Genomic DNA, 17087 nt, shown 5'->3' with positions numbered 1-17087 from the left:
CATAACACAGACCCTCCAGGAATTCACGATGTTGCTATTTGCAAATCAGTCGAGTCATTTTCCAAGTTGCCAACTCAGCAACAGACAGGAGAAAAGTAATAACCTGGCAGCTGCCTCACATGCTGCAGTAGTGTCAACATAGTGTTGCTTTATTTATTATTATTATTATTTTCAATTTTTTCATTCTGTTGCCATGACACCGAGTAGTTGGCAGCCAATTACAGCAGCTCTGAACACTTTTTTGTGTTTTCAATACTTTTAGTACTTTTATTATGTTTTTTTATCGGTGAACCACTGGAAGTAGGTAAAGCTAATATACTCTCTGTGGAAAGAGATCCCTGCTAAAGTGAGGAGAAGGAGACAGGGATGCAGAGCTGGATCTAAGCACAGAGAGTGTTCTTTTGTACATGGGGAGACCACTACACCAGTTAATCCTCGAGGATGCCCTTATTAATTTATGTATGCTACTGTAACAAATGAATTCCCCTGGCGTGGGATCAGTAAAGTCTATCTTTTTATTTCCACTCATCTTTACATTAAAGGAAGGTCTGTTTTCAGAAATTGGAACCAGACAAAGAGACCTAAAGCAGAGAGAAACTCAGTGCAAAGGTCTCATGTTTTTACTTTAACATTCAAAAAACTAATCACATGTTTAGTCCTTCCCTTTATCTGGGTGAGACAGAGACAGCTACAAAAAGTGACAGGGCTGACAAAGAACACAAGAAATAAATCAGGGCTTATTTTTAGAGGTTACTGTCCAGTCAAAATAAAATGTGAAAACTGCAGAAACATTTGTGAACCTTCCACAAATACCTTTAAAGTAATGGACCTTTCCAAAGGCCTGAATTTATTCGAATAACTAAATTATCTGTATCCATATAGCTGCACTTGGAATGGGCGGAGGCAAAACTAGAAGTGGGCTGGACTGTAGTTAAAGTTCTTCATTTTACCCCTTTTCTTCGTTTTTGATCACAAGAGTATAAGGGCTATTTACAGAATATTCTATCATCCAAATACTTGCTCAAATCTACTCAATATACTCCCAAACGAAGACATACACGACGTACATACAACTGCGGAGTCCTGGTGCAGACAGTCCACACAGTTGCAAACAATTTGATGTTTATGGATGCACACAAAACCCACGTGTATATCCTCTGATGATGAAATCTATGTCAGGCTGACTCGAGCATACTCATGGACACAGAAATTTGGACTTTAGTCCCCTTGGATCTCTGACACTTGAAGTTATTTGTAATGTAAGTGATAGGTGTGTGTTAACATGTGTGTGTGTACCTGCTGGGACTGGGCCTGCACCTCGTCCAGCGTTGGTAGGTCAGACAGGTATTTCTCCAGTGTCTCTATACGTTGCTGTTTTTCTTGGTTCTGTTCACTCTCTCTCTGACACTTTTTTTTCAGACTACTGATGTAGCGATCTCTTGTCTTTATCTGTTGATAAAAAACAGGTTTATGGTTCATGACAGTTATGTTAAAATACAGCACAGTGCAAAAGTTTCAGGCAGGTGTGAAAAATGCTGTAAACTAAGAATGCTTTCAAAATATAAATAAGTGTTTTTTTTTTACATCTATTTACAAAATGCAAAGTGAGCAAACTAAAGAAAAATCTAAATGAAATCAATATTTGGTGTTACTACCCTCTGCCTTCAAACCAGCATCAATTCTTGTAGGTACACTTAGACAAAGTCAGGGATTTTGTAGGATTGTAGTCAGGTGCATGATCAACCAAGTATACCAAACAGGTGCTAATCATCAGTTTCACATGTAGGTTGAAACACCGTCATTGACTTAAAGAGAAACATCCTAAAACTGGAAGAGGCCAGAAGTCCTGGACGTGATGGTATGGCCCCCACAGAGCCCTGATCTCATCATGGAGGCTGTCTGGGATTACATGAAGAGACAGAAGGGTTTGAGGAAGCCTACATCAACAGATCTGTGGTTAGTTCTCCAAGATATCTGGAACAACCTACCAGCCAAGTTCCTTCAAAAATTGTGTGCAACTGTACCTAGATGAACTGATGCTGTTTTGAAGTAAAGGGCAGTCACACCAAATATCAATTTGATTTAGATTTCTCTTATATAATTGATGAAAATAAACTGTTAACATTTCCATTTTGAAAGCATTTTTAGTTCACAGCATTTTTTCGTACCTGCCTAAAACCTTTGTACAGTACTGTATATCAAAAAGCAATGTGTATCCTTTGCAATTCATCAGGTAGTATCAGATCGAACCGTCTGCTCACTTTCTTTGTATTAATGATTGTGAATTCTGTTTTCAGTTATTTTCTGTACCTTTTCCTCCAGTTTCCTGATGTCTTCTGTATATTTCCGTGTGACTTGCTTGAAGAACTCATTCAAATGGAGTACTTCCAGTTCAGTTACCACTAGTTTCCTACTAAGTTCTTCGTCAGATGGCTGTTTGCTTGGTCTTCTCATTGCTGATTCCTTTAGAAGAACCAGAACTTGTGCTGTTACTTTTCTTATGAATTTGATGACATTATCAAATTATGCATCTGGTCATTCATCACAGAAATGAGCCACCTTAGTATTTAAAATGTGGAAGTCATCAAACCATCCTCTCTGGCTCTGCAGAACCTGCTGTGCTCTAAGCTCATTCTCCCTGATCCGGGCATGGAGCTGCAAAATCTGCTGCTTTTGTCTGAAACACAGAATCCCCCCCTGCTTAGAGAACATAGAACATACTAATTAGTATGCCAGACAAAGATAGAACGTGAATTTGAGTGAACAAAATAATCAGAAAGAAAACCAGTACAACAGGACATAGCAAGGAAATAACAATGACAGTAAGTCATTTTAGTGTTGTAAATCTGGCAGGTTTGCAGCTCTTCCATAAGTTTTAAACTTCCTTATAATGCTCTCAATGGTACCTCTTGAAATATTACATTTCTTGGAAATCTTCTTATACCCATGCCCTACAGGTGTTTTGTGGAATGTAATAACAATTTGTTGTTGTTGTTGTCGTCGTCGTCGTCGTCGTCGTCTTCGTCGTCGTCGTCGTTGTTAGAGAGTCAACCTTTCCATTAGCATTTTCCCCTTGGCACTTTGCTGGGCCTAGGTCATGGGTCGGCAACCCGCGGCTCTTTGATCCCTTTGATCTGGCTCCCTGTGACTTTTGAAATTAATTGATGACTATTAAATTAAAATGTATTGTAGCGTTACAGAACTGTGTTATTGTTGGCCATAACCACGCCAAACGACATAACAGGTCCCACACATCAGCCTCACTCGTCATACTTCATCCACTCTCACTCACACACGCGCGCTCCCCTTCTCACCTGCTTCCCCGCCCCCTTGCTCTCATTCAGGTGCATTTACACACCATGGGAAACCACAGAACTCAACATCGTAACACTGTAACATTACTGCAGGGTCGCTACAGTATCTTGTCCAGTCCTGACCTGCAGACGCTGTGCGCTGAGACTCAGGAGCAGAAATCACATTAACTAAGTATGATAAATATTTTAACTGCCTATTATTTTGCATATTCATATTTCTTTTATTATTCAGGTTGACAGCCAACGCCCGTTCCAGTAAAAGGATGACGGCACACAAAAAGACGACGGCATTTTTTTTCGTTTGCTGCCGGTGGATAATTTAAGTTTGACGGTTTTTCATAAATACAAGAAGGACTCAAATAGACATTAAGTAGTTAACTTGAACTTTGGCCTACTAAGGCTGACTGTTTCTTTTTTTTTTTTGTTGCACAGAATGTTTTTGTTTCATGCAGAAATGTTACTTAATTTTGTTTTCTCTCTCTGCAGTCCTTCATTAAATGTAATAAAAAAAAACGTTGCATGCCGTGTCATTTTGAATGTCAAAAGGGTTTTGCGGCTCCCGGTGCTTTCTTTACGGTGAGAAACGGATTCAAATGGCTCTTTGAGTGGTAAAGGTTGCCGACCCCTGGCCTAGGTTGAGACCGTAGTCTTTTGCTCCATTTGTGTGCAGAGACTTCTGTGCTTCTTCTCTTTACTGGGAGGACACTGACTGCTGTCTAGTGTAGATAACATGCTGATTATCAAATCAAATCAAATCAAATCAATTTTATTTGTATAGCCCAAAGTCACAAAGTACATTTGCCTCAGAGGGCTTTACAATCTGTACAGGGAGTGACACCCTCTGTCCTTAGACCCTCGGTTCGAGTGAGGAAAAACTTGCCCACAAAAACCCTTTAACAGGGAAAAAAGGTGGAAGAAACTCATATAACCGCACTTCAAAACACCTGAACTATCTGAAGACCTGGAAACAGGATCATGTGTTTGTTTTTGCTTTAATGGATATTAAATTCATCACTTGTATGGTATTTTTTATTATTTTTCTTCATTCCATTTGTTCTAATATTGTCTGTGATTTGTGTGTGTTATAATTGATTGTTCTTAGTTTGTGCTGCCGCCTGTCTTAACCAGCACTCCCTTGAAAAAGAGGTTTTTAATGGCACAGTCATCTACCTACTGCAGAGATACCTCTTACACATGGAGAACATTGGCAGCACACACGTTTTTAATTTCCAGTGCTCTCAATACAATACAGTATCACTTCTCTGGTGAAGGCTAGTAGGAGCTGGAGTAGACTCCCACTTGGGTGTGTGGGCTATCAACTACCTTACTGACAGACCATAGTTATTTGATGCTTCATGACTGTGTATTGGGTTTGCCGCACAGGGTACCATGCTCTCTCATTTTCTTTTCACCCAACACTCATCAGACTTCAGACACAACACAAACAACTGTCACCTCCAGAAATTCTTCTCTGATACATTTTCTGACACTGTAGTGGTATCTGCAAACTTCTATGCAGTGGGGGAGGAAGCATACCAAAGACCAGTGACAGAGCGGGTCACCCAGTAATGGGCAAGATACTCAACCACAAATGGCTCCAGATGGCTGTGTCATCAATGTGTAACGGTCGGTGTATGGGTGAGTTTAGCATCCTGTGGGGACCATGGCAGCCACTGCTATCAGAATATTTAAGGGTTAACGTAACTCAGTCTGTCGGGATTTGACTTGGGAACCGGAGGGTGGCCGTTTAAGTCTAGTATGAATGGTGGACTGATAGCTGAAGAGGTGCCAGTTCACCTCTGAGGTGCAAGGTATTGAACCTCTAACTGTGTGTGTAGTTGTGTTTCAGGTAAAAATGTGTGTAAAAGAACGTTTAAGTGAAAAAAGAATTTGCCCTCAATGGATCAATAAACTATCTTTTCTATACTTGTGTAATGTATGTTTTAAAGCACTTTGAGTGGTTGGAGGTTGTATAAATAAAAGTAATTTTACCATTTACAAAAACAGATACATACATACACAAATATTAAATGACAGTTCTTCTTGAGGAGTAAAGCTAGTTGACATGATATTAATTGTGTTGGTAGTACTGAAGTTGAATACACAGAGTATAGGGCAAACACACACTGAACAGATGATTAAAAGTAGGCACTTTGGTCTGCACAGAGATATATGACAAACAACTGTAGGTGTTCATGGGTGTGATATGGGCTGAAATATGTGCCACCAGAAACTGAATTTGAGTCATTTATATTTGAATTTGAATTGCTTAACTTGAATAATTGCATTAAAAAACTGAATTTGAATCACATAATTTGAATTTGTATTGTTCAATTTGAATCATTGCATTGAAAAACTGAATCTGAATTGTAATTTGAAATTGAATTGATTAGTTTGAAACTGAACATTCAGTTCTCACAATTCAATTTCAATTTTCTGTGACAAACATCCAGGTAGTTGAGGCAGAGCAATCAAGCACAGATACAGGACGCCTCTTTGGCCAATCAGCACCTACGTTTCTGAGCATGTAACATAGTGGTCATTTGTTGCAACTTGCCATAAATACTGCTACTATTTTCATTCAAAAACTCTTCACTAGTACTGTTTGAGGTGTGATTTTGAGTGAAAAATCACAAATCTACTTTTCATTTTTGAAATTCTTTAGTGTATTGTAGATTTTTCACTCATACTTCCCTTATAAGCACATTACATGAATGCCTATGATAGCCTAGGTTCTCCTGAATCTATAGATACCAAACACATAATGTTCCATATAGATTAGGTATTGTTTATAAGCCCAAATGTTAAAGAAGTAAAAATGAGCTGAAAATGGCTTAGTCCCAGAGGGTTAAATTCATCAAACCCTCAGTGTTTGACTGTGTGTGAGCCCTGATTGAATAAATGTATTAACAAATCCAAGATGGTAACCCTATTTGAGTCATGTCGTGCTAGCGCAAATTATCAACTGCCGTGTGATCTTCTCACGCATATTCAGCAACTGCGTGAATAAAAGACAACCCACTCTCGCTCTCTCTGTCCCCTGTGCTCGCTCGCGGTGGAGTTCTGCTCGCTCGAAGAGAAGACTTTTGACAGTTTGGGGGCGGAGACCAAGGCTGACCTCGGCCCTCTTATGATTGGTCATTTTCCAGTAAGTAAGTGGTAGCAGCAGCAAATTGGAAGAAGAAGAAGAAGAAACTATACACACTATTTCATTGAGTTAAAATACACTTGATTATTATGTACATTAAATAACCATTACAAAACGTGACAAAACAACTCATGAAACTGATTATACATTTTTGATTGGGAGCCAACACCTTTAAGAATAGACTTAAGACTTTCCTTTTTGATAAAGCTTATAGTTAGGACTGGCTCAGGTCATCCCTTAGTTATGCTGCCATAGGATTAGACTGCCGGGGGACTTCATCTCCATCTCAAATGTACTTTGTGACTTTGGGCTATACAAATAAAATTTGATTTAATTTGATTTGATTTAATTGAAATCAATCTTACAATGTGATAGTTGGAGCTGCGCTGAATATGTACCACAGTACAGGAGAAGGGGATGAGCTGACGCTTGCAGTCGCTATGGAAACCACTCGTCAAAATAAAAAGAAGCCTTGTGTAAAATGAAAATAAAAACCAGCAAAATAACGTACCGACTAAATAAAATTAATCTGAATGAATAAATACATTTTGATGAACTTCAATAAATTCAAAACAACAACCGCTGGTTTTTATTTTCTTCACTTAGCAAAGCAAAAACCCTCCAGAAAGTTGAGGGGAACCTGTCCTTCAATAGTAATAGTATTTATAAACTTATTCTGTCACTGTGCTCCCTGACCTCTGCACTCTGTTCTACATATACAGCGCTCTCTCTCTGTTGTCCCTCCCCCACAAGACCCCAGAGTCATTTGATTAGCTAGAATAAGTCATAGATACCATCCACTGATTGGTTGAAAAAGAAAATATCCCGCCTAGTAACGTTTGTTCATACGTTGACTGCACTTTCAGTATGCCGAACATCTTCATCATTTTTCAATTGATCTTTTACACAGTGGCATAGAACAAAAAAGACACAAACCACAAAGTCTTCAGCAGAATCTCAGGAAAACAGTGAAACAAACTACATCTCTTTATCATAAACTGTTTCAGAGATATTCACAGATATGTAAAACTTACAAGGTGGATTAGACGGATCCGCTCAATCCGTCCCCAGACGGTTAAATACCTCCAGAAGCATGGAAACCTTTCTGGACTACAGAACGAAGGAAACCAAATAGAGTTTATAATAAATAATAAAATAAAAACGGGACAAATTGCGTCCCAGGAGAGATTTTTTTTTTACTGGCTAATAAAAAAAGAGAACAATTCTGGGAAAAACGGGGCGGGTGGCAACACTAAACTCAAATATAACGCCATAAAGCAGTTCTTCCTCATTTAATGGTGGGTGGCAACAAATGATCACTATGTTATGTGCTCAGAAACGTAGGTGCTAACTGGCCAAAGAGGCATACTGTGTATCTGTGCTCGATTGCTCTGCCTCAACTACCCGGACGTTTGTCACAGAAAATTTGAATTGTAAGAAGTGAATTTGAATAGTGAGAAGTGAACGTTCAGTTCCAAACTAATAAATACAATTTCAAATTACAATTCACATTCAGTTTTTCAATGCAATGATTCAAATTGAACAATACAAATTTAAATTATGTGATTCAAATTCATTTTTTTAATGCAATTATTCAAGTTAAGCAATTCAAATTCAAATATAAAAGATTCAAATTCAGTTTCTGGTGGCACATATTCCAGCCCATAGTGTGTCCTACAATACCTATCTATCTCCAGTTCTTTCTGTCTAAGCAGTCCCTCTTTAACCTTCACCAGAGTGTTGACAGGAAGAGAGGTCCCCATCAGCATCTGAGAACACACACAAACACACGTAACTGAACATTCACAGAGCAGAAGTGCATAATGACAACGTAAGGGCAACAGGGCAACAGTGTGTCATTTATTACAGACTAGAGGGGAGAATCTTTGGGGATCTGACAATTCAGTTCAACTCTTATTCTTGGTGTCATGATTTAATTTGAATAAACAAAAAGGTTTACTGTGTACAAGACACTTCGATCTCGTCTTTACTTCACTTAAATATAAAACAGAAGTGGCAGTTAAGCTAAATGGTTTTGATAGGGTCTCTGTCTGACAATCAGAAAAAGTGTGTGAGAATATGCACCTTTAAAAAACAAAACAATACACAAGACATTCATTTGTTGAACTGCAGACTAATTATTGATACACACACACACTGTCCAGGGGCTGCACTGTGCCTGTGACATTTTTGTTCCATCAATTTAAGGTTTTAACTAACATTATTACAATAAAGTTCTAATAATAGAAAAACTGAATTGTAATTCTTGCATGACTTGATTGTTTTTAGTCAGCTCAATTATAAACAGAACACTGTCAACACTTGTCATTCACACTTAAGTTACTTCACACTAAATCCACCTTTTTAAATTAGTTACTTTAAGATTGTATCAATTAAATTCTGGTCGCTGTCTTCGCAATATTCCAGTTTGTTTACAAGAAAACTCCACTACTATCAACTTAAGATATGTCAATATTTTAAAGTGAGCTGAAATGTATGTTAAAAAATGATATTTGAATGAATATAAATTCCTCCATTCATGCTTTAGCTGCTTTTTACTCCCCGTGCTCTATCTTTTCTTTCTTCTTTCCTCTACTTTCCCATTTCTTTTTTCACCTCATTATTATACTATACAACTCACCAAGTTAAGCCCTGGCTCCTGCTGGTGTCCCTGTTGCCATGGTGACGCCTCTTCTGCACCACAGCCTTCTGTTCCATTACCTGTGTTGATTTGACCAGGTTTACCTCTACGCTGTACTTTGGGCCTGTACTCCATCTGCTCAGTCAGCCACATCTGGGTGCGAATTGCAGTCTGAACTGGGGAGCCTCGATCAGTCTGATGACCCAGTGGTGAGTCTGCTTGTTTAGGTAAGCCAAGACTACAAACCTGTCCACCTCCCTGAGCCAGTTTAGCCTCTGGTAAAGCACTGCAGTTCATGTCCAAGCTGTTATGTCTTAGTGGTAAGGGCACAGCTGAGGAGAAGTCTGTTTCCAAACCAGTGGGACTACCACTGTGGTTGTACCGGTAGCAGGGGCCAGCACCCGGTGAGCGCTGCTGCAAGCTATGGCCAAGCACGGAGGAAGATAAAGGTAGATAAAGGTCCACATTTGAAGTAAGGGCCTCTTTTCGGTGCCCATATAACAGGCCTCTGTCTAGGGACCCTTGTGAACCTAGGTTGTATTGATTAACCGAAGGCCTAGTGGAACTCTTGTCAGTCCCAGATGACAACTTGGTGAGAGAGGACCACCTCCGAATGGGCTGATGGTTTTTCATGTCCAGACAGCTTGGTGCACCCAGGGGAGACATGGTTGGTGTAACCTGTTGGCAAGACCTGATCCAGCCACTTGTGCTCCTGGGTGAGGCTGGAATTCTAAAACTGGTGTAGGGTGAGGAGGATGGGGATGGCATGATATGCACAATGGGGATCCCATCATCATCCTGGCCCAAGTGATGTTGGGTCGGTGGCTGGAAAGACAAGGGCGTGGTGCTGGAACTGGAGTCATCTGTAGGAAGACATACAGATGGAGGGAGGCAGACATTAAACATCTAGTGGGCATCAAATGAACAAATCCCTCACCTTTTCTCTATGCAGAGGTAGTTGCAACATTCATGTAGTTGCTGTAGGTTAGTTTCAGATGTGTCTCAGAAGTGGGCCTCTGCTCAGCTCCAGGGAGATATTCAATATTCAATTTTCAATTTTTCAATTCAATTTTATTTATATAGCGCCATATCATAACAAAGGTTATCTCATGACACTTCCCATACAGAGCAGGTCCAGACCGCACTCCCTACAATGTTAGAGACACTACAACTAAAGAATATTAGACAATGTTCAACCGTGAGCAAGCACTTGGTGACGAGCAGCAGCAAATCATTAACTAACTAGAAAATTTCTAAAGAAATTTTGAGTGTGTGTGACTCTGGCCCGTCGTCCCCATGCATTATTACTGACACTGCTCAGCAAATTCAGTACTAGAAAAGAAATTTTGAGAGTGACGAGTGGGCTGTTGCTGGGGGTCTGTATTCAAAAAGCACACCTCAAACAGTCATTTTTAACATGTTTATTTAGACACAGGAGCAGCTAGCGCTTACATGCTAGCAATTAACATTAGCATGTTACCATTAACATGTTAACATTAGCATGTTAACATTAACATGTTAACATTAACATGTTAACATTAGCATGTTAACATTGATGCGCTAGCAGCTACCATTAGCATGTTAGCATTAGCGTGTAAACAAAAGCATGTTAGCATTAGCATGTTAACACTGATACGCTAGCAGTTAGCATTAGCATGTTAGCATTAGCATGTTAGCATTAGCATGTTGTCATAGCATGTTATCATTAGCATGTTAACCTGATATGAGTAGCAGTTAACATTAGCATGTTAGCATTAGCATGTTAACATTAGCATGTTACCATTAGCATGTTAACGGTGATGCGCTAGCAGTTAGCATTAGCATGTTAACATTAGCATGTTATCATTAGCATGTTAGCATTAATATGTTAGCATTAGCATGTTAGCATTAGCATGTTAACTCTGATGTGCTAGCAGTTACCATTAGCATGTTAACATTAGCATGTTAACATTAACATGTTAGTAATTAACATGTGTTTAATTCCGAGTGGCTAATGTTAATTAGCATTAGCATGTTAGCATTAGCATGATAACGCTGATGCGCTAGCAGTTAGCATTAGCGTGTTAACATTAGCATGTTAGTAATCAACATGTATTTAATTCCTAGTGGCTAATGTTAATTAGCACAAATTTTACATTGGTCGCTAATGTTAGCAAATGTTTGCAAATAGCATGTCTTTACAGCTTGCGCTAACGCTCTGCTGTCTCTGTCTGCCATTTTACACAGACAGGTTCAAATTAAGTGCCAAGAACTACTAAAATGGCCGCCGCTCAGGTTCTGCTGGCCCCTCCCCCCTCTCCTCCTTCATGCAGGCTGAGGTTGCCAAGCAACCAGGACCAACTGTATTCAGTGGAGGAGTTACTGCACTGTTAGAATGTCCTTAGAGACTTAGAGAAAATGCTGAGAACCCCTCCGAACAGGATGGATTTCTAACCCAAACCGTATTTCCAATCATTGAACCAAACTGGGCATCACGTGCCCTTCCTGATCGTTTTACATATTCGTTTTGTGTCGATAAATGAAGAAATGTGCCCTCAGGAGCAAGAGAGAGAAACGTTACTTCTGCCTTCATCCAGAAGATTTCCCTCCTTTTTTAACATGGGAGTATATGAGGCTGTTGGGGGGAGTAGTCGATCAATTAGCGCGTCAGGAGCCAAAACTATATGTCTGACAGCTTTGGCAGGTGCGTGTGTGTGTGTGTGTGCGTGCATGTGCGCTTGTTCTGTGTGTGTGTGTGTGTGTGTGCCTGTCTGTCTATGTGTTTGTGTTTGTGAGAGATGCATGCTTGATGTTGCCAAGCAACCAGGGTGAGCTGCAGGTCAGAGTAATTAGTCACAGGTGCTGCATGCACTGTCCCACTGAGATGCACAGTATGTGTCTGAATGATCCCCCTCGAAGGTGGCCAAAAAAAACCTATAAGGTAGTAGTAAGGCCTCAAACCAAAATCTGAAATGACCAGAAGAATGCTTGTCTTGTGTATAATGTCTGTGCCAAGTTTCAGGCGAAAATTGTATAAACTTTGGCCGTAGGACTCAGAGAAAGCACAATTGCTCCCTGCGTCTTCTAGAAAATTCTCGGCTCAAAATAACATGGGAGTATATGAGGCTTTGGTGGGGAGTAGTCGATCAATTAGCGCGTCAGGAGCCAAAACTATATGTCTGACAGCTTTGGCAGGCGAATGTGAGTGATACAACAAATTTTGCTAAGTTTCTATGTAGAATTGTGTCTGTAGGGGGGCATTTGAGTCCACGGTAGTCAAATCCGTTTTATTTTTTCACTGATCGTTCTCTCCCCTCTCCACTCTAGTGATGACATCACTCACTCTAGCTCTGGAAAGTTCTCGCAATACACACCCATTCATTTTTTGGCTTCGTTTTCTGGATTTTTGGCAAAACCGTTTGCCGAAACTCTTAGAAAAGTCATAGCAATCGATTCCCGGCCGAGCCGGTCGTTTCGATACCCGTTTTGTGTATGTGGCGACAAAAACTCTGGGAGGAGTAGCGTGACAAAAAAGGGCGAAGAATAATAAGATGAAGAAGAATAAGCGCGGTGGATAACATATAGTGTGCACCTTGCACGCACACTCAACTATAAACTGTATTGGAGATATGGTAGCAATAATGACAGTAGTAATATATGTAGTGGACGTCATGCAGGACCACAGCAGCAGCCACGATCAATGAGAACCTGCTGGACGAGAGATCATAAAAACTCAGAAAAAAGTTTAGTTAGTAACATGCAGTCTAGTCCTATAGGAGCATCACTAAGGAATGACCAGAGCCAGCCCTAACTTTAATCTCTATCAAAAAGGAAAGTCTTAAGTCTACTCTTAAAGGTGTTGACCGTGTCTGCCTCCTGAACCCAGAAAGGTAGTTTGTTCCACAGAAGAGGAGCCTGATGTAAATGTAAATGTAAATGTACTTTATTTATACAGCCCTTTACAACAGTCCTTTCGGTGTACCAAAGTGCTTTACAGTAGACAATAAATAACGAGAACAATAGGTAAAAAACAAACAAAATAAAAAAAATAAAAACAATAAAATGCAACAAAATCGAATAAGAAATGATAAAAGTGTCATCATACTACTGGGTGTTAAAAGCCATCCTAAATAAGTGGGTTTTTAGCTTGGATTTAAAAAGGCCCAGGTCAGAAACGAGACGCATCTCGACGGGGAGCTTATTCCAGAGCCTGGGGGGGCAACGGAAAACGCTCGGTCACCCCAGTGTTTATATTTTGACCTGGGCACTTCCAGCGACAGTTGATCTTTGGACCTCAGAGCTCTAGCAGGATTGTGGACAGTTAAAAGCTCAGATAAGTATGAAGGGGCGAGGCCGTTAAGAGCTTTAAAAACAAATGTTAAAAGTTTAAAATCAATTCTATAAAGGACAGGAAGCCAATGAAGGGATTTAAGAACAGGAGTGATGTGCGCACGTTTGCTGGTGTCAGTTAAAAGACGGGCAGCAGCGTTTTGCACGACTTGAAGTCGACTGAGGGATGACTGGGAGACACCAACATAAAGTGCATTGCAATAATCTAACCTAGAGCTTATTAAAGCATGTATGGCTTTCTCTAGGTCGTGACGGCTTAAAAACATTTTTACTTTGGCCAGGAGACGCAACTGAAAGAAACTAGTCCTAACAACGTTGTTGATATGTTTGTCAAACCTGAGGTGACTGTCGAAGGTCACTCCCAGGTTTCTGACGGTTGAATTCAGCTTAGAGGACAGGGTGCCGAGGCCAGCCGTCGCAGTATTCCCAAATACAATACACTCAGTTTTGTCATCGTTTAAATGAAGAAAGTTTTGAGCCAACCACTGCTTAATATCGGCAATACAAGCAAACAAAGAACATTGATCATTGCTGTTTGGCTTCACTGGCAGATAGATTTGTATGTCGTCTGCGTAACAGTGAAAAGAAAGGTTGTGCCTGGCTATAATTGACCCAAGTGGTAACATGTACAAGGAGAATAGTAGGAGAGAGGGGCAATGGAGGAGGACAGGTCACCAACCATAACAGAGAAGGTTCTACCGGATAAGTATGATGTAAACCACTGTAAAACAGTGCCATGGATGCCAACATAATTACTAAGACGTGACAGGAGGACTGCGTGGTCCACCGTGTCAAAGGCTGCTGTGAGGTCGAGAAGCACTAGTACAGCAGGGCACTTGGCATCCACGGACAGAGCGATGTCGTTGTGCACCTTTAACAGTGCGGACTCGGTGCTGTGACGAGATCTAAACCCAGATTGGAATTTCTCAAGAACAGAGTTATCCTCAAGAAAGGACTGTAATTGAATAAAAACAACTTTTTCTAAAACCTTAGAAAGAAAAGGCAGATTAGAGACAGGTCTAAAATTAGATAAAACTGAGGGGTCAAGGTTAGGCTTTTTAAGAAGAGGCCTGACCACAGCATGTTTAAAAGCAGCTGGGACAGTTCCTAATCTAAGGCAGGAGTTGATAAAAAACAGGAGACTGGGCCCCAAAGTGTTAAGAACCATTTTCAGCAATTTGGCAGGAACAATATCCAATGGGCCAGTTGTAGATTTCAGAGATTTCATTGTGTCGTAGAGAGAAGAGAGGGAAACAAGCTCAAACTGATCAAACACGGTAGGACGAGCTGGAGCAACAGACAGATCCTTAGTACCCGTAACATTTGTGGACGTAATGACACTCACATTAGTGTCTTTTCTGACAGAATCCACTTTGTTAACAAAATAATGAAGAAAATTCTCACAAGTGGCTATTGATACATCAGTCACAGCAGAAGTGCATGGGTTCACAACAGCATTAATTGTAGCAAATAACACCTTGGGACAATGACTGCTGCTAGAGATGATATTCGAGAGATACTGGCATTTCGCATCACGTACGGCTCTCTGATAATCAGATAGACAGTCCCTTAATATTTCCAGAGACACATGCAGTTTGTCCTTCTTCAATCTGCGTTCCGCCTGCCTGCAACGTTGCCTGATAGCACGGGTGGTATCGTTCAACCAGGGGTCCGATCTTGGCTTGGCAGATTTTTGCCTAAAAGGGGCAATAGAGTCCAGAATCCTGGCACAGGTAGAGTGGAAGGAGGAAAGAAAATGATCAGGACAAAGAGAGGAAGCCAAGCCATTCAAGGGAAAAGACTGTGAGTCATTAAAGGCAGCAGTGAACTCATCGGCCGTGGAGGGGGTGATGATACGCCGCTGACAGGATGGAGCATGAGGTTTACTGACTGGTTGGGGGGCTAACACTTCGAACACAATGGGGAGATGATCTGAAATTGCAGTCTCAGAAATCTCTTTAATGGAAACTGAGAGCCCAAAGGAAATAACGAGGTCCAATGTGTGCCCAAGATGGTGTGTTGGTTTATCAACGGATTGAATCAGATTAAAAGATGCCAACAGGCTTTTGAAGTCAGTGGCGAATTGGTCAGATGGGCAACAGACGTGAACATTGAAATCCCCACATATCAGGATCTGGTCATATTTTGGGAGAATGTCAGCCAGAAATTCAGTGAACTCATGAATAAAGCCCTTATTATATTTGGGAGGGCGATAGACAACAGCACACAAAACAGGACTTGGGAACTCCACGGCAAACACCTGCAGTTCAAACGAGGAGTATGTGCCTGTGGGAAGAAGCCTACATTTAAAATTGTCATTGAACACAGCAGCGAGTCCCCCCCCTCGCCCTGACACTCGCGGGGAGCTGAAGAAAGAACAGCTGGGTGGGAGGAGCTCAGAAAACGCGCTGATTTCACCTGGTTTCAGCCAGGTTTCAGTCAGCAGGAGGAAATCCAAACAATGCGAAGTAAAACAGTCGTTTAGGATAAAAGTCTTATTTACGACGGATCTGGTGTTGATGAGAGCCATGAGAACCAGATGCCGGTCCGTCTGTTGGGAGGCCCGGTTAACCGGACGGAGATTCTCCAGCGCGCGGCCCCATCTACGGATCCTTGCGGGTCGGCGGCAGGGAGGTGGGCACCCGGCCTCCGGTACGGCTGGCAGCAGCCATCGGTAGGAGTAGTCCACGGAGCCTCGGATGTCGTATCCGGCGTAATCACTGGAGAGACCAAACAGCGGATGGCGAGCATTGTACGTGGAGGACGAGGCCAGGTGAGCTTTCAGCCGGCATATCACTCCACCTCTCTTTCCTCGTCTTCTGCGACCGGTGTTGCGTGGCAACCGACCAGGAAGACGCCATAAGTGAGAGGGTACGGAGGCCAGAACAGGTGGCGGTGGCTTTGTCTGATCATTAAAGTCCTGGATCGATAATTTGTCGACGGAATCACGGTAGCTGAAAGCTCTGGCTCCCAATCTACTTTTGGAAACTATAGGAACCACAAGGAACCCAGCATCTTGAAAGCGTCTAGAGGAGTAGTAAGGTACTATGAGCTCTTTTAGTTATGATTGTACAATATGTTTGTGTTGATTTGTCCTGTACATCTGACATCCATTGCACGTCTGTCCGTCCTGGGAGAGGGATCCCTCCTCTGTGGCTCTTCCTGAGGTTTCTTCCACCTTTTTTCCCTGTTAAAGAATTTTTTGTGGGCAAGTTTTTCCTCACTCGAACCGAGGGTCTAAGGACAGAGGGTGTCACTCCCTGTACAGATTGTAAAGCCCTCTGAGGCAAATGTACTTTGTGACTTTGGGCTATACAAATAAAATTGATTTGATTTGATTAGCTGCAAAGTCCTAAGAGACTTATTGGAGCAGGCTGATAACAAAGAGTTACAATAGTCCAACCTAGAAGTAACAGATGCATGGACTAGTTTTTCTGCATCTGCTTCAGATAAGATGTATCTGATTTCTGCAATGTTACGTAAGTGGAAGAATGGAGTCCTCCTGTTTTATGTGGACGTTAAAGGACAAATCCTGATCAAAAACAACTCCAAGATTCTTTACGGTGGAGCTGTTTTGTTTGAATTTAACATCAGAAAATTGTAGATCATCCAACTTTTTATATCCTTAAGGCATGCCTCGAGTTCAGTTAATTGA

The 17087-nt window shown here is 41.2% G+C and overlaps 1 protein-coding gene across 4 annotated transcripts in view; it reads right to left on the bottom strand.

Moving 5' to 3' along the window:
- The window catches only part of cep85l (centrosomal protein 85L), a 50866-nt gene that overhangs the window by 21335 nt on the left and 12444 nt on the right, over nt 1-17087 (bottom strand). For all 4 annotated transcript variants that reach the window (XM_027276939.1, XM_027276940.1, XM_027276938.1 and 1 more), the window contains exons 3-7: nt 9104-9966; nt 8146-8231; nt 2560-2677; nt 2311-2463; nt 1297-1449 (exon numbers count right to left, since the gene is read on the bottom strand). In XM_027276939.1, coding sequence (XP_027132740.1) covers nt 1297-1449; nt 2311-2463; nt 2560-2677; nt 8146-8231; nt 9104-9966 — 1373 coding nt within the window. The remainder of the gene's footprint in view (nt 1-1296; nt 1450-2310; nt 2464-2559; nt 2678-8145; nt 8232-9103; nt 9967-17087) is intronic.

The sequence above is a fragment of the Larimichthys crocea genome, unplaced genomic scaffold, assembly GCF_000972845.2.
Source record: "Larimichthys crocea isolate SSNF unplaced genomic scaffold, L_crocea_2.0 scaffold724, whole genome shotgun sequence".
Classification (NCBI taxonomy): domain Eukaryota; kingdom Metazoa; phylum Chordata; class Actinopteri; family Sciaenidae; genus Larimichthys; species Larimichthys crocea.
Note: the sequence above shows the minus strand (reverse complement) of the source record. Positions and strands in the feature narration are given on the sequence as shown.